This window comes from Salvia hispanica, chromosome 2 (assembly GCF_023119035.1).
Source record: "Salvia hispanica cultivar TCC Black 2014 chromosome 2, UniMelb_Shisp_WGS_1.0, whole genome shotgun sequence".
Taxonomy (NCBI): Eukaryota; Viridiplantae; Streptophyta; class Magnoliopsida; order Lamiales; family Lamiaceae; genus Salvia; species Salvia hispanica.
The window spans coordinates 28,021,573-28,039,369 of record NC_062966.1 but is presented as its reverse complement, the minus strand read 5'-3'; the positions used below and the strand labels follow the sequence as shown (position 1 = coordinate 28,039,369).

The following is a 17,797-nucleotide window of genomic DNA, read 5'->3' as shown; positions in this document are numbered from 1 at the left end:
TTTGAACAATTACTGCTATTTCTTTTGATGATAAATCAATAATCGTATATTTTTGTGAATTGTAATAGAAATATTTATAGAATGGATCAACATATTTCTTATAAAAGTATTATGTCCCATCTTAACTAAATATAAATTCCATGTAGAATGAGTCAACCGCTGGAAAAACAAAGAAGGAGTGTTTGGTTTACTAAAAACCATTCAATGCAAGATTACCTTTCTTTAAAAATTGATTCCATTACTAAATTGGGTAGATTGCCTAAAAAAGTCACAAACTTTGGGGGAAGTCTGGTTTTTCTCAAAAACTATAAAAGTTGCACCTAAAGTCACGAATTTTATCGGATCGTGCAAAGTTTTCAAACTACCCAACCTGACAACATATTTCCGTTAAAAACTTATTCCACGTGGCATGTCGGAGGCGTGACTTTGGCAAAATTTTTGAGCTCAGGTAATATAACTTCTTTTTGGCTAATTTCGAAAGCACAAACCCAATTCAATCGACGGAAAATGCAATCGACAAGAGTGAAATCGTCGACAAACGGTTTAGGGATGAAACAGCGACGTGTAAAGGAGATTTAATAAAAAAAAGCATAAAACGACGCCGTTTTTTGCCCAGTTAAAATTTTTGTCAAGTCACGCTTCCGGCATGCCACGTGTAGGCCTGGGGAAACGGTTCTCGGTTCTTGGTTAACCGAGAACCGAACCTTAATTTTCGATTCTCGGTTAACCAAGAACCGAAAAAATAAGGTTAAGGTTCAGTTCCGGTTATTAAGTTTAAGCTAATCTCGGTTCCGGTTCTAACCGAGAACCGAAAGGTTAGAACCGAATAACCGCTATTTTCTAAATATTTAATTTTACTATATTTATTTTAGTTTTATTATTTATTTATTTAGAAAAGTAAAAATTAGTTTGATGAATGATGTTGGTTTATTAGTTTTGGACTTAGTTTTGTAAACTTTGTTGGAATTTTGGTTTTTGATGATGGAATGGAATTATGGTTTTTGTCCTTTTGATTTCACGACTTATTACTTAATGTTTATATTGCATTTGAGTTCAGTTCCTTCGTTGGAACCGAAGACCGAAACGATCGGTTCCTTGAGGAACCGAACCGACAAAGAGTTCGGTTTTGGTTCTGGATTTCAAAAAAAATGGGAGTCGGTTAACCGACTAATCGGTTCGGTCGGAACCGAACCGACCGAATTCCCACTCCTAGCCACGTGGGATAAGTTTTTAACGGAAATATATCGTCAGGTCGGTTAGTTTGGGCAATTTGCACGATCCAATAAAGTTTATGACTTTAGAGCATCCACAATAGGGCGGAGGATAGCTCGGACGATGTGTATCCTCCTTCGCATCGTCCGCCACTGTGGGCGACGCGGACGATGCGACAGACGATAGAACGCGTTATTGTTTTTTTTTCAATTTTTTTTTCTATTTAAATACCCAATTCCCATACCATTTCCCATCTTTCAATTTCCCATCTCCCAATCTTTCTCTCTCATCTCTCACATCCCTCACTTTCCAACTTTCAAACTTAAAAATAAATCTCGGCGGCGACGAATGGGGTACATCGGAAGGCATTACTCGGGCCTTATTCGATTGCGTTAATGATGCTGCGGCGGAATGCTTGGCAGAAATGTAGCGCGAGCGTGAAGCGGCGGAGCAGGTGGCGGCGACGCGGATTCCTCGGCCGATTCGACGTCGGACGTTTGTCCCCTGCGAGGACTACGTAGCTCACCAACGTCTGGTCGCAGACTATTTTACCGAGCAACCATGGTGGGGCCGGACGGTTTTTCACTGCCATTTTTGAATGCGGCAAGATATTTTTCTCCGCATTGTCCGGATGTTGGAGGTGATGAATACTTCCAGTATCGGGAAGACGACATCGGCAGACCCGGCCTTACACCGTTGCAGAAGTGCACGGTTGCGATCCAGCAGTTGGCCTACGGCACCACGGCGGATATGTTCGACGAATACCTTCACGTCGAGGAGACAAGGCCGCGATTTTCTAAATAATTTTTGTAGGGGAATTGTGGAGGCTTTTAGCGACGCATATTTGCGAAGGCCGATTGATGAGGATTGCCAGAGCCTGATGAGGATGCACGAGACGGTGCACGGCTTCCCTGGAATGCTAGGGAGCATCGACCGTATGCACTGGTAGTGGAAGATTGTCCGACGGCGTGGAGAGGCCAATTTACCAATGGATACAAGGGTAGCCACCCGACGATGATCCTCGAAGCCGTCGCTGACCATCAGCTCTGGATCTGGCATGCATACTTCAGTGTAGCCGGGTCGAACAACGACATCAACGTCCTCAACTCGTCCAACCTCTTCGCCGATCAATGCAGGGGTCGCGGCCCAACCATCGAGTTTACTGCCAACGGATACCAATATCATATGGGGTACTACTTGGCCGATGACATATACCCACGGTGGCCTGTTTTTGTGAAGACGATCACCTGCCCAATGGGTGACAGGAGAGTGTTATTTGCGGCAAAGCAGGAGGCTGCGCGGAAGGATGTGGAGCGGGCTTTTGGTGTGCTCCAATCGCGGTGGGCAATAGTGAAAGGTCCGACGCGTTTGTGGTTCAAGGAAGTCATCGCCGATGTCATGTATGCGTGCATCATCTTGCATAACATGATAGTCAAACAAGAAGCTGGACATGTCACCGATTGAGCTAATGATGAAGGTGGATCTAGCTCCAGCACGGCGACCCCGCCCGTCACTCGAGGATTACCAATGGGCTTCAGTGAGGTTCTAGAGAGACAGACCTCAATGCGCAGTCAACAAGACCATGCTCAGCTCATGAACGACTTAATGGCCATTGAAAATTTGTAGTTTTTTTTATTTCGTAATGTAATTTGAATTTTTAATTAAATGAAGTTGTTTTTTTCCAATTTTTGTAGTGTTTAAATATTCAAATAATAAATAAAATGCTTAGGGCGGACTATAGGGCAGGCTATAGTCCGCCCCACTGCAGGTGGAAGGGTAGGAGGATAGAATGATGATGTGGCGGAGCATAGGGAAGGGTTTAGTCCGGGCTATCCTCCGCCCCATTGTGGATGCCCTTAGGCGCAACTTTTATAGTTTGTGGGAAAAATCAAACTTTCTCCAAAGTTTGTGACCTTTTAGACAATTTGCCCTACTAAATTTACAGCACTGAACTGAACATATATGTTACTTGAAAGCCTTGTTTAACAGATTTTTAAAATCAAGCCATATGATATAACACACTTGGTCTTAGTAGACTATTCTCCATCTAATGCAAACTTGGTTGATGGTTCACATTTTACTTTTAGCAATTTCGGGCAAGCTTTCTTTCTTGATGCATACATATGATCTCTCGATCGTCCTTCTATCGATTGTGAAAAGGAGAGGATGAAGTTTTCATTCCTGAACATGGTGTGGCTCCTTTTCATCTTCATCTTCAAAACTAAATGTTTCGAACACAAGTGATTCGTGGAGATCGCCTAACAAACGTTTCTCGCTTTCCTTCATTCAAGAATCTACAGACACTTATTTTGTTGCCATCACATGTAATGGTGTTCCCATCTGGAAAGCAGGTGGTGCTGTCGACTCCTCTGCCTGGCTCGAGTTTACTTTCTACGGAAACCTCCTGCTCTATAAAGGCTATTCTGTTGTGTGGTGGTCCAACATTAGTAGATAATACTACTAATGTTAGTAAGGCTGGATTCAGAAGGGATTCTTTCGCTGAACGATCAATCATCATCACGTGTAATTATGGCACGAGGTAGTGACTATGGTAAAGTAAGTGATCAAAGTCTGATTGTGATGAGAATTTGAGGATGTACAGTTATTCAATAAATGGAAGAGGAAGTAAGAATGTGACATGGGCTGCTGTCACAGATCAGTGCAAGGTTTTCGGTTATTGTGGAGATTTTGGTGTTTTCAGATATGATGAGATCAGTGGGAATCACTTATGTGGATGCCCATCTCAGAGTTTCTTTCTGACTAAGTCGGACGAGGGAAGGAACATAGGTTGTGAGAGGAAAATGGATATTCGGAAGTGTCAAACAACAATGCTGCCTATGGATAATACTTTGTTCTTGACATATCCTCCAGAAACTGATGAAGATTCCTCCATAGCAACAACTGCTGCAGCCTGCAGGTCTAATTGTCTAAACGATTCTTCCTGTGTAGCTTCGACTTTCTTGGAAAACAGAACAGGCACTTGCTAAATGAAAAGGTCAAGTTTCATTAGTGGTTACCAGTCACCAACAATTGATAGTAAAGGTGTGTGAGCTCGCCACACCAAAAGAAGTCGAGAATCGAACAGTAGCACTACTTAAGATTGCTGTTGTAGTTTTGGGAAGCAGTTTGGTAATGGTCAATTTGGGTAGCTGTTTGATATGGTTTTTTTGTATGTCTAAACCAAGATACCGTAGTTTAGTGTATGAGTACACTTGTTCAGACCATGCATCAAGTGCTCCTGTCCAGTTCACATACAAGGAGCTCCAACATGAGACGAAAGGGTGATTTGGGTCGGTTTATAAGGGAGTCTTGGCCAAAAAAATGGCTGTTGCTGTGAAGCAGCTTGAGGGGATTGGACAGGGAGAGAAGCAGTTCAGAATGGAGGTTGCAACAATTAGTAGCACTCACTCATCACTTGAGTCTTGTGAGATTGGTTGGTTTTTGCAACTACAGAAGGTTCTCGTTGTAGGCTTACGAGGAGTTTGAGAAGGGCGATGTGGGAGCAGTTCTTGATAGAAGGCTAGTGGAGGATGGCATTGATGTTGTGCAAGCAATGAGGTTGCTAAAGGTGAGCTTCTGGTGCATCCAAGAGCACGCGTCGTTGAGGCCTACGATGGGGAAGGTTGTGCAGATGATTGAAGGGATTGCTGATGTGAAGAAACCACCTCCACCTTTGTCCACTGGCTGATGAATCAGCTCAATCTTCTGTTGTGATCGACAGATTTCATTAGTTTCGTTGTACCAAATGGTGGTTGCTTCGTCGTTGGCTTCGTCTTGAAGGACCTTGGATTTTCATCTTTGGCTTGGAAGGTGTAGAAACATGATCATCTTTTGATTGAAGATCTTGGTTTAGTTTCAATTTTTGTAGTATTTGTTTTCTTGGAATAGTGATTGCAATTATTGTCAAGTTTCCAGATGTTAAATTGTGTGAATTCTTGATTTGATGATTTTGATAAAGAATTAAAAATATGCTATGAATATGTCATCAAAGAAAAGGATGTGTGACCTTATTTTTCTTTTAGTCAATTGTATACCTTAATTTTGGGTTCACAATATTTTGTTGACCTCTTCAAACTAAATTTTTTAGAATGTCATGTTTTCTTCCTCACGTTAACTATTTTTAATAAACTTGAAGTAAACAAAAATATAGTTATAATTATGATTATTGATTATTTGAAAACTAATGACATGAAGTTTTACTTGATCAAATGGTTGACTTGAAAAAAGTGGAGAGGAGAAATAAAAATCTTATCGCAATCTTCCTCACTTGACCAATTCATAGTCTACTAATAACAAGGACCACTAATAATAACTCAATTTTACTTTTCCATTGATATTATAAACTGATAAAAGGAATAATCATAATTTATAATTTATATTATTGGTCATTGAATAAATATATTCTGAAATAGTATATACACAAAGAATATGATTTTATTTGAAAATAACAAAACTATCCCAACTTATTTATTTATAATACGATTAATTTGAAAATTAACAAATATAGTAGTATATTGTTCTATTTCTGGAGCTGTCCAAAAACTTTTATCTCATTCATTATTAAATATAATGCGATTTCAAATTTTTCAAAAACTAAAAATAATGAGATACTTATTTGATTTCCACATAATTTTCACATAGACGCGTTTCATTTATTATTTGGAGTACTATACACGACCACGTCTCCAAAAATCAAGCAACTGAGATATTTAATTTTCACATAGATCGAAAATAGAATTTTGTCCTGCCAAGAATGTGAAGATCGAACTATCTACCTAAAAGTGGTAGATTCGAAATTAATAAACTTTATCAATATATCACATGCCATAGACAAATACATGAACATAACATAGCAATAATGATAATAAAATTTATTGATGAAACTTCACTTTCAAATTAATTGTATACCAAACTCATACTAATCTTAAACTTCTCGTGCCTATAGCCACAAAAACAAAACTAATCACATATGTTAGCTAAAAAAAGATGCATTAAGGCTATGAATGGACCTAGTGGCAAAACGATTTAATGCTCATATCTAAAAGTTTTCAGTTCGAGCCCGTTGTGATGTTATTTAAATTTCTACTTAACTATTAACTGTGTATACTATAATAACTACTCATATCGATCAATAAAATCACGAACCTTAGCTCAATTTTGATATATCCAAAATCACAAACTTGTAGTGAATTTCACACAAATTCAATATTTCCTATGAAATCTGACTCGTGAATACTGCAAACCTAAGTTTATTATTTGTGTCCAAATTTAAAACTCATGTAAAATACAAAATTTCGGTAAAAATATAATTACATCTATCTCTAAAGTTGCAAACCTTAGCTTAAATTTGATATTTTTGACATCCTCTAAAATCACAAACCATAACTTCAGTCCCGTTATGAATTTTCCATAAATTCGACTTTTTTTTCTAAATTAAACCTAGGGAAAAACTCAACATGTTGTAGTAAATTTCCCAACTTATGTCTCTAAATTTCACCGGAAAATCCAAGTTCATAATTACGACACCAAATTTAAAATTCTAGTAAAATACAGCAAAAAAAATCTGATTTCAGAATCAATATAAAATTCACGAGTATGATAGTTATATAATTCGAGCAATATAAAATTGAGGCGTGTTATAATTTCGGAGAATAATATAATGGTGGTCAGAGAAATAATTAAATACTGCTATAAACATAAAATTATTCACATTTTAACAGTTGTAAAGAAATGAAACCAACCGTGTTAGACCTGCAAATAGTGGAGAAATCTGCAAATCGGAAAACAAAGGTCAAACACTCTCTCTCTCACACAAACACACACATTGACTATATCTAATTGAAGCTTCAATCACCTCCCAATTCTTCAATGGGGTGTGTTTTTCCGCCGTAAAGCTCCGATCTTTACCACCAAAACGAAATGGGCCTCCCCCATTCCCCTCCGCCGCCGCTCCTCCTACTCCTCCTCCTTCCTCTCCTCGCCTCCGCCGCCGACATCCCTCTAAACTCCACCCTCTACGCCTCCGACCCCAATTCAAAATGGACCTCCTCCAACAACACCTTCACCATCTCCTTCCTCCCCTCCCCCTCCTCCGCCGCCGCCGATTCCCTCATCGCCGCCGTCTCCTTCAACTCCATCCCCGTCTGGCAAGCCGGCCCCGCCGCCCCCTCCTCCGCCGTCCTCCGCCTCCTCCCCTCCGGCGACCTCCAGCTCCTCCCCTCCGCGGCCTCCTCCTCCCCAATCTGGTCATCCTCCACCGCCTCCCTTAACGTCTCCGCCGCGGAGCTTCTTGATTCCGGCAATTTCATCCTCAAAAACTCCTCCGGCGCCGCCGTCTGGGCCTCCTTCGACCGCCCCACCGATACCCTCCTCCCCAATCAGCAATTCACCGCCAATCACACCCTCACATCAGGTCTTTACACATTCAAGATTATGCAAAATGGGAACTTGACGCTTTTGTGGAACAATTCCGTGACTTATTACAACTCAGGTTTGAATTCCACCGCCAATTCAACTTTGCTAAACCCAATTCTTGAAATTCAGCCAACTGGGATCCTCACCCTCTCTGATGTTTCACTCACTAGCGATCTTGATTTGGCTTACAGTAGTGATTATGCAGAGGAAAGCAATGTAATTAGGATTGTGAGATTGGATAATGATGGGAATTTGAGGATTCATAGCTTTGTTCAAGGTAGTATTGGGGTTTTAGCTACTGGTTGGGCTGCTGTGAGTGATCAATGTCAGGTTTATGGATTCTGTGGGAATAATGGGATTTGTAGCTACAATGATACTTCCCCAATTTGTGGATGTGCTTCACTTAATTTTGAGCTAATTGATGCTAGTGATAGTAGGAGTGGTTGTAGGAGAAAGGTTGAGCTTCAAGATTGCCCTGGTCAGGTGGCTATGCTGCCGTTGGATCATACCGAGTTCTTAACCTTCGATCCTGAGCTGGAATCGCAGGTTTTCTACATGGGAAATCAGCCTTGTAACCTGAATTGTTTGAATGGGGCTTCTTGTGTTGCTTCTACCTCTTTATCTGATGGATCAGGGCAGTGTTTCTTGAAGACGAGCAGCTTCGTGAGTGGCTTTCACACCCCGGCTATTCCAAGCACTTCGTATGTGAAAGTTTGCGCGCCTGTGCTGCCTAATCCCTCAGCTGGTTCGGGGAGTGGTGGGGTGAGGAGTAAGTGGAGGTTGAAGGCGTGGGTGGTTGTGGCAGCCGTGTTGGCCACGTTGTTCGCGTTGGCACTTGTTGAAGGTGGTTTGTGGTGGTGGTGTGTTCGGAACAACAATAAGTTTAGTGCGTTGTCGTCTCAGTACGCGCTCCTTGAGTATGCATCGGGTGCACCGGTGCAGTTCTCGTATAGGGAGTTGCAGAAGGCGACCAAGGGGTTCAAGGAGAAGCTCGGGGCGGGAGGGTTTGGGACCGTGTATAAAGGGGTTCTTGCTAACCGGACCGTGGCTGCGGTGAAGCAGCTGGAGGGGATCGAGCAAGGCGAGAAGCAGTTCCGGATGGAGGTGGCCACCATCAGCAGCACTCACCACTTGAATCTGGTGAGACTGATTGGATTTTGCTCGGAAGGGAAGCATCGGTTGCTGGTGTACGAGTTCATGAAAAACGGCTCGCTCGATAGCATCCTATTCGCCTCCTCCGAGGAGCAGTCGGGGAAGCATCTGAATTGGGAGAATCGGTTCAACATAGCCCTAGGTACGGCGAGAGGGATCACGTACCTCCATGAGGAATGCCGGGATTGCATCGTTCACTGTGATATCAAGCCGGAGAATATCCTCTTAGACGAGAACTACTGCGCGAAGGTTTCTGATTTTGGCCTTGCAAAGCTCGTTAACCCGAAGGATCACCGTTATCGAACCCTAACTAGCGTGAGAGGCACGCGAGGCTACTTGGCTCCGGAGTGGCTTGCCAACCTCCCCATCACCTCCAAATCCGACGTGTACAGCTACGGAATGGTGTTGCTCGAGATCGTGAGCGGGAAGAGGAACTTCGAGGTCTCTGCAGAGACGAACCACAAGAAGTTCTCTCTGTGGGCTTACGAGGAGTTCGAGAAGGGAAACATCGAGGCAGTCGTGGACAAGCGACTCTTGGATCACGAGATCGACATGGAACAGGCGAGGAGGGCGGTCATTGTGAGTTTCTGGTGCATCCAAGAACAGCCATCGCAGCGGCCGATGATGGGGAAAGTCGTGCAGATGTTGGAAGGGATCATGGAGATCGAACGGCCCCCGGCACCTAAGGCTGCTTCGGAGGGATCCGTTGGTGGCACCAGTGTCACAGCGAGCAGCGTTAGCGCGTTCTCTACTTTCGCAGCTTCGATACCGGTGCCCTCTTCGTCGTCGTCGATGCGGACCCCGGGAGTGTCGTCTTTCGCCTCCGGGAAGAACGGCGAACGGGGCAGTTCGTCGTTGTTGACGTCTGAGACGAAGTGAGCTATTTGCCTAGAGAGGAAAACAGCGAGATGATGTTTTTCCTTTGATAGGTCAAAACAGAGTAGTACATAATTGTATGTGCTTTTTTCTCTTCTATTGTGATGAGTTCTTGATTTATTTTGTGTTTGAAATTGAATAGGACTGGAACAATTATATTTGGAAAAAAAATTGTAATTATTGTTATACAGCTTTATATGTGTAGTTCATTTTTTCTTGAATAAGTTTGTCATATTTTGTAACATAAAACTATTACTACTATTATTATTACTAGTCTTATCAACCATTACACAATCTTAATATATCAGTATAAATGAGAAATAATAAAAATAATGTATTATCAATAATAGAACTTTTTAAAAAAACGTTTCACTCTTCTAAACAGAATAGTAGCACATTAACCAACACCATGTTTTAGTATTTAACTTTAGTTAACTCTCTGCCAATAGGTTAAGGTCTTCCCTAAACGGGCTACTGCATATCCTGATTTAATTCCCTCATATAATATTGGATCTGAGTGTAAGGGTAGGTTAAGGTCTTCCCTAAACGGACTACTGCATATCCTGATTTAATTCCCTCATATAATATTGGATCTGAATGTAAGGGCCGTTAAGATCTTCCCTAAACGGACTAGCATATCTTAATTTAATCCCCTCGTATAATGTCGGATCTGAGTGTAGGGGCTGCAACTGAATAGTCTTTGATGCACTAAAAGGATTTATAGGTTGGAAGTATTATTCAGCCGTTACTTTTGACATTCTCAATAAAATATTTATTTGCATGCTCCCAAGTCCCAACGACAAATCATTAAAATCAAATGTTTTAACAGATTTTTTTCATCTTTCTCCGATAATATACTTTGGGAAGACAATTGATTATTAATGCTAGCTTGCCGTACTCATTTCTCTTTAACAACTAATTTCAAATATTAATTGAATATAATTATATTGACTGGTTTTTTCTATATAATCTGCGTTAGCTAGGAAGGCAGAATTACTTTTAATGCTAATTAAATTGCCAACATATAAAGAATAAATAAAATAGTTCATAGCATATAGTCATTTGAAATTTTTGTTTCCAGCATTTCAATATTCAAACAAACATATCACATTTAGTGGAATTTATTAGTAATAAATTTCGTTACTCCTGCCCCCATTTAACTCAGATTTTTAACATTATGGAATAGAATATTACCCTATTAACAAATCTATTTCATTTTCAGATAAGACTTTGGGAAGACAAATCTATAATTACAATTTACAACCACCTGCAGCAGATTCTGTTTTTTTTTTTTTTTAAAATTTAAATAGGTCTTTTTTTTTAGCTTCTATTCACGATGCGTTAATAGGTTCAGTTTAGGAAATGATTATATTCGTGCTTAGAAAAGTACCAAAACGATTCCCGCCGAAATAGTCATCAGTGGCAAAATCTTGTTATTAGTAACACAACTCTCCTTTTATACTTCCTACCTCAATAAAAAAAAACAAATATATACACTTTCATTGTTAGAGCATCTCCAATGCTAAATTGGCCAGTAATAAATCAGTCATTCTCTCTCTATGCCACGTCAGCAGCACTAAAAATACACATGCCACATCAGATTTAGGCCAGTCATAGACCAACCGTAAAAAAATAATTAAAAAAGTACTACATTTACGGAATTAAAATTACGATTAAATTACGGAATTAAATTTACGACACATATACGGGAAAATTTATTCATTTCATTAAAAAAAAAAAGTACAACGATTTAAAAAAAAATACATGATTTTTTTTTAAAAAAAAGACTTCCACACACGAGCCCCGCCACTCTCTACTCCTCGTCGCCGTCGCCGTCGCCGCCGCCACCCGTGGTATCTGAGCCCACGTCGGAACCCGCTAGCCGTGCCCTCGCGATTTCCAAATCAACCCGCATGCTCTCGAGCATCGAGTGAAGAAACATCTTCTCCGTGGGGTCAGTGGCGGTCCTCCAATCTTGGAAGACCGTGTACATCTGATCCCGCGTATGGTTACGCGAATGGAGAGTGTACTCGAGTGGGGCGGGTGGGAGGCGGAGGACTGGGCCTCCTGGGGCGATAGGGGGGATCCTCCCCTCGCAGCCCGTTGCGCCCGCTTTTGTCCAACCGGGCGAGGGCGACCAGCAAATGAAGGAGGGGATGGAAACTCCTCGGCATCCGGGGGAGATCGTGGGATCCGCCGCTGCTGCCGGGCCCCGTAGTCGCCGGAATAGTTCGGCTTCTGCTTCTTCGGCCACCTGGCGTCGCACCTCGCCGGAACTTCTCGGAGTCCTTCGGCAACAAAAAGCACTCCCGTAAGTTTAACTCCTTATACTTCCCCGGCAAGGGGAACTGACTCTCGGCTATCCTCTAGGCGTCCTCCTTATTCTGCCCACTACTGCTGAAGTCCTTCCCGTGCGGGCGGTGCCTCCTATAGGCAGCTCGAATCTTCGCCCACATGTTGACGACCCGCCGGTTGTTCGCAACCTGCGGATCGTCGCACACCTCCAACCACCCCCCGGCCACCCCGGCGTACTCATCCTCCGTCCACTTCCTCCGACCGGGGGTGTCGTCAACAGCGGGCTGCGACAACTCGCCGACCGCCTTGGCCTTCCCCTTCGTCTTCTTCTTCGGCGCGGCCCGCCACGCTAGAACGGGAGTATCCGGATCCCCGAGATCGATCCCCATATTATGCAATGACAGAAGGTCATCGCCAGTGAACCGCGCCTCCACCAGGGTCGACGTGTGAGACGAAGCCGTCAAAAAATCAAGCGAGGGACGATATACCGTGTCCCCTCCCGGTGACCCCTGCATCCCGGGATGCATACCGTGCCGCATCCCCCCCTACATCCCTCCCCTGCCACATCATCCCTATCATCTGCCGCTGCATCCTGGGGCATACCTCCCCACCCCGGCGCTGACCGCCCGCCGCTCCCCGCTCCCCGCCCCCGCCCGGCATCCCCCACGGCATACCCCCGCATCACCCCCGGCGCACCGACAATCATCCCCATCAACCGCCCCCAAGGGACGTTAAACCCCGGGCCCATCTCGCCCGCCCATCTCGGCCCCATCCAGATCCCACGGGTACCGTGGGAGTTCCGAGATCCACTCGTCGCCGGGACTGGACTCGTTGTTGTGATCCATCGCTCGATGATGCTCTTGTACATGAAAGTTAGAGAGAGAGAAAACTCGTTAAAACAAGTGGTGCAAATGAAAATGAAACTAAAATCGCGTTTATATAGGTTTTAAAAAAAAAAAAAAAAAAAAACAAAATTCGGCGCTGGCCGATCGGGCCGCCACAATGGCGGCCAGCGCCGAGCGATCGGCCAGCCCACGCCGACCCGCTCGCCAATTTTCCGCTGGCCGCCTCCAATGGTTCGGCTAGCCGATCGGCCACCGCTGCGAATCGGCTAGCCGGTCACTAGCCGACCATTGGAGATGCTCTTATCCAGGAATATGCATATATTTTACTTTTTAAAAAATTTATCACAATTCATATGATTTATATAAAATTTATCACAATTCATATGATTTAAATATAATTATAAGTGAGAAGAAATGTGTTGACTTTTACTAAAAAAATAAAATAAATGACTCTATGGAACATACTAAAATAATAAAATGACTCTACTACTATAGAACCGAGAAAGTACTATTTAACTATCTCTCTCCTCCTCTACCTTACTTTATCAATTTTATACTATTAATTTCCGTATCATAACATTGTCCATATTTTTATGAATCAGAGAGATTATAATGATAGACGTAGAGTAAAGAGAAAGGAAGATAAATAGCCATGACATACATTTGAAATCAATATAATAATTACACAAATTCTCATCATCCAATAACCAAAACCCCTCCGGCCTTCCCTAACCTCGGCTTATGCCATTTGGTTGTTGCTCGATGCTCAATCGAGCTAATGACCATCGAGCAGTGTGCGATCGAGCATTGATGCTCGAGAGCATCTGACCATCGACGATTTTGCAACTTGAAATTTGAGCATTAAACTATTACTCGATGGAAGATTTTCGATCGTCCTTGCTGAGTATTGAGAGGTTGAATATGCTCAATCAAGCGTTTAAGCATCGAACTTTGTGCATTACTTGATGCATGATAATCAATTGCTTCTTAAATACTCATACAACGTTTCAATTTTCAGATTTAAAAATACAAAAATTAAAATAAATATATGCTTTCTACTAGTACTACTATAAAAAGTGGAGAAAAGCCCCAATTCATATTCACACAATTCTTCTTCTTCTTCTACTACCTGTTTAAACGCATTCCATTTTCACCATTAATGGAGCAAAATATCTTCAAAAATCTACCATCAGATCTCACCACCAACATCCTCTCACGCCTCCCTCTCCGAACTATTTCAATCAGCAAATGCGTCTGCAAACCATGGCTCAATCTCCTTCAATCCCACGATTTCGCCAAATCCAAACTCAAAACCCCACCCGCCCTAGCTCAATTGACGCCCTTGACGAGCTCAACTCAGTGCACCGTTTTCCAATTCCAAGACGAAGACGAAGCCGATGTCGAGAGCCACGCTCTTCGTTTCCGCCCAATCGCAGATTTCGAAATCCACCTCGGAAACAAAATCAAAAGATGTCGAGCTCAGGAGACTAATGGATTGCTCCTTATACATACATCGTCAGTGCGTCGTGTTTCTGTATCCAATCCGATCACTCGTGAATATATTAACCTCTTTATCCCTGCCGAATATGTGTCAGCAGCTTATTCGCTGAGTTTCGGATTTGGCGTGAGCAAAATAAGTGAGCAATATAAGATTGTTTGTATCAATGCGGATAATGGATCCGACTCTCATTGCGTGTACACCCTCGGAACGGGAACATGGAGGCGCGTTGAAGCCGGCGCCGCCTCCGGTTTCAAATTCTGTTTCCATGCTTACATCGAGTGTAATGGCAACCTCCATTGGACGTTGGAAGATTCTGCTGAAATCTTGTCGATCTGTGCATTTGATCTCGATACAGAATGTTTCAGCATCTTCTCTGCGCCTGTGATAGAAGGACTTACTGAAGATCGACATGCTATCGATTTCAGGTTTAATGTTTTGAGGGGCTGTCTGTGTTTGTCTTACACGTTGGACGATAAGGTTGTCATCTGGATGATGAAGGAGTACCGTGTCAAGGAATCTTGGACCATGGTGTACCATATTGGTATTGATATTGATTGTGGTATTGATGACTGTCATTGGAAGCTTATGAATGTTTATCCAATCAAGCTTTTCGAAAACGGTGATGTGTTGATGTTTCTGGAAGAGAAGTGCATCATCTACTACTCCAACAAGACAGGAACTCTTCAACATGTCTGTAGGCTTACGGAAGGAACTTCAGAGGATGACGAGGCTTCTGCCATGATTTTCACTCCTACCCCTTTCTCACTCAAGAGTTTTGGAGTTGAGAATGTGATCTCTTTCTAGTTCATTATGTTAGTCTACATTCATGTTTTGCTGTTGTATGGTCGTGCTGTGTCGAAGGTTTCTTTATTATGTAGTGTATCGCTACGACTTTGTTGGTTTTAAGTTGACATTTCTATTTGTGATTTGTGCCTCCATTTGGTTGATTGTTCAAATTCTTTAGTTTACAACTATATACTATTAAAACTTCATGATCAAGTGATGAGGGCCGGTGTTGTGAGCTTTTGATGCATCCAAAGTGAACAGATTTTAGTATATTTTGTAGATTGACTACAGAGGAAAACAGAGAAAATGTTTTACTTTGAATAGGTAAACACAGATTACTCATTTGTTTCTTCTTTTTCTATTTTACTGTGATGATTTGTTGATTATAGTTTGTGTTTGTTATTGAATTGGGCTGGAAAAAGGTGATTTGATCAGGAATTGTAATTATTTTCATATAGCTTTATACGATTTAGCTATATAAGTCAGAACATGAGAATATATTCTTTTATACTCTCTGCATCCTATAAAAATTAAACAATTAAATTTTTTTTTTTTTATTTGTTCCATTCGAGTTCCATGCATTCATTGAATGTAATGGCAACCTCCATTGGATAGTACATGAATCAACCAAAATCTTTTAGATTTGTGCTTGTGATCTCGAAACAGAATGTTTTAATATCTTCTCTCCTCCCTGTCGTAGATGGATTAGTTGATTACATGAAATTGAATTATTGGTGACAGAAAGTTAGGTTGAAGGCCTTCAAAGCCATAGCTAGAAAATGAACAAGGCTACTGTATTGCATAAGGATGATTGTATTAGATGATGAATTTGAAGATCAGTACGTCCCATTATATAGGGAGAATTTCTACATGTCAAAGGTATACTTTGATTTGATTGAATTCTATCTATGGAATGGATCACTAATTTCTTGCTTGTTATCTTCCATAATTTGATTTCCGGCCTTGTGATTGTTGCATACTGTAATGCACCAACCACGCTTCTGTAAAGCTTACCTTCGACAAAAGGATCACCATCATGCTTGCTAAGTTTCGAATCAGAAATCATAGGAGTGGGGGAAGCTTTGGCACTGTCCATCTTGACCTTGAGCAATAATTCCTTGATATAGGCTGCTTGACATAGGTGAATTCCTTGAGAGGTTTTTGAAATCTCCACACCGAGAAAATGGGATACCTCTCCAAGATCCTTCAGTGAGAACTTACTGTTAAGCTGCTTAATCACAAGTTGTATGGCCGACGGAGAAGAGCCGGTGATGAGCATGTCATCAACGTAGAGCAGGAGATAGATCACTTCAGAGCCAATCTTGCGAAAGAAAAGTGAAGTATCGGCCTTAGACTGAATGAATCCAAGACCCATAAGCACTGATTGAATGGTTAGAAACCAAGCACGAGAAGCTTGTTTCAAACCATACAACGCCTTATTGAGCTTGCAAACCACATTAGGACCACCCTGTTCAAAACCGGGAGGTTGACGCATGTATATTTCTTCTTCCAAAGAGCCATTTAGGAAAGCATTGTTTACATCGAGATGAGTTATCGACCAGCCAGATGAGACTGCTATACTTAGGATGAGACGGATGGTATTTGGCTTTACAACGGGACTGAAGGTATCAGTGAAATCGAAGCCTGCTTCTTGTGAAAAACCTTGGGCCACGAGGCGAGCTTTATGGCGAGCAATTGAGCCAGACACATGCTTCTTAATTCGAAAGATCCATGTGCAACCGATCAGATTTTTGCCCGGGGGCAAAAGAGTGAGGATCCAAGTCTTGTTGCGGAGAAGGGCAAGAAACTCGGCTGTCATAGCTGCTTTCCAGATTGGAATAGATAGAGCTAGGCGGATGGAACGAGGCACAGTGGACGAAGGATCAATTACACTGATGTGAAATACCTTTGGCTTGAAAATGCCTGCTCTAGATCTAGTCACCATGTGATGAGTGCTAGATGGCTGAGTTATTGGGGAAGGTGAGGAGGATGAATCTGTGGATGGTGGATCTTTATTAGGTGGTGGTTGAAAGGTGGCAGCAGGTGGGGAATCTTGATTAGGTGGTAGTTGAGAGGTGGGTGGTGGGGATCCATGTACATGATCAGGAGAATCATGATCTGAGATGTCCATATGTGAGTCAGGAGGGGAGCTGAGAGGTATAGGAGAGTTTGGAGGTATAGTAGATGGTGAGACGGATGTGATTGGAGAATCTGGAGTGAGCACAGGTGCAGGTGGTAATGAGGGAAAAGAGAGAGGTAGTGAGGGAGGTATAAGAGGTGACGGTGGGATTTGTGATGGGACGAAAGAGAGTGGTTTTTTATGAGGAAATGTGTATTCATCAAACAAGATGTCCCGTGTGATGACAACTTTGCCACAAGGAAGTAAAGCCTTATAACCCTTATGAGAAGAGCTGTACCCAATAAAGATTGCAGCATCAGATCGAAACTCGAGCTTGTGATGATTGGTAGGGCGAAGATGTGGATAGCAGAGGCAACCAAAGGTTTTTAGCAGTGTATAATTTGGCTTTTTGTGATAAAGTTTTTCATATGGGGACATATTGTTGAGAGTGGGCGATGGGAGCCGATTGATGATATATACGGCTGTGGTGAAAGCATCATCCCAAAAAGATGTGGATAGCCCTGATTGAGCTAGAAGTGCCAAACCCATCTCAGTGATATGTCGGTGTTTCCGCTCAGCCATCCCGTTTTGTTGGGG

At 42.4% G+C, this 17,797-nt stretch overlaps 3 protein-coding genes across 3 annotated transcripts; all 3 read left to right on the top strand.

Annotated features, from left to right (window-relative positions):
• The first annotated feature begins 1,773 nt into the window (after nucleotides 1-1,773).
• LOC125206682 lies at nucleotides 1,774-2,676 on the top strand. The gene is made up of 3 exons (XM_048105922.1): nucleotides 1,774-1,964; nucleotides 2,026-2,157; nucleotides 2,283-2,676. Exons 1-3 carry the CDS (start codon nucleotides 1,774-1,776, stop codon nucleotides 2,674-2,676), a joined length of 717 nt encoding a protein of 238 aa, XP_047961879.1.
• Nucleotides 2,677-6,977: 4,301 nt separating this feature from the next.
• LOC125207300 (G-type lectin S-receptor-like serine/threonine-protein kinase At1g34300) lies at nucleotides 6,978-9,875 on the top strand. The gene has a single exon (XM_048106578.1). It carries the CDS (start codon nucleotides 7,132-7,134, stop codon nucleotides 9,655-9,657), a length of 2,526 nt encoding a protein of 841 aa, XP_047962535.1. The 5' UTR covers nucleotides 6,978-7,131; the 3' UTR covers nucleotides 9,658-9,875.
• A 4,078-nt stretch (nucleotides 9,876-13,953) lies between these two features.
• Nucleotides 13,954-15,099, top strand: LOC125206681 (F-box protein At3g07870-like). Its single transcript, XM_048105921.1, has one exon. It carries the CDS (start codon nucleotides 13,954-13,956, stop codon nucleotides 15,097-15,099), a length of 1,146 nt encoding a protein of 381 aa, XP_047961878.1.
• The last annotated feature ends 2,698 nt before the right edge of the window (nucleotides 15,100-17,797 follow it).

Coding starts and splice junctions, on each gene's coding strand:
- LOC125206682 (XM_048105922.1), top strand. CDS start 1,774: ATGGTGGGGCCGGACGGTTTTTCACTGCCATTTTTGAATGCGGCAAGA. Junction 1,965..2,025: donor TACGGCACCACGGCGGATAT/GTTCGACGAATA, acceptor TAATTTTTGTAG/GGGAATTGTGGAGGCTTTTA. Junction 2,158..2,282: donor AGCATCGACCGTATGCACTG/GTAGTGGAAGAT, acceptor TGCATACTTCAG/TGTAGCCGGGTCGAACAACG.
- LOC125206681 (XM_048105921.1), top strand. CDS start 13,954: ATGGAGCAAAATATCTTCAAAAATCTACCATCAGATCTCACCACCAAC.
- LOC125207300 (XM_048106578.1), top strand. CDS start 7,132: ATGGGCCTCCCCCATTCCCCTCCGCCGCCGCTCCTCCTACTCCTCCTC.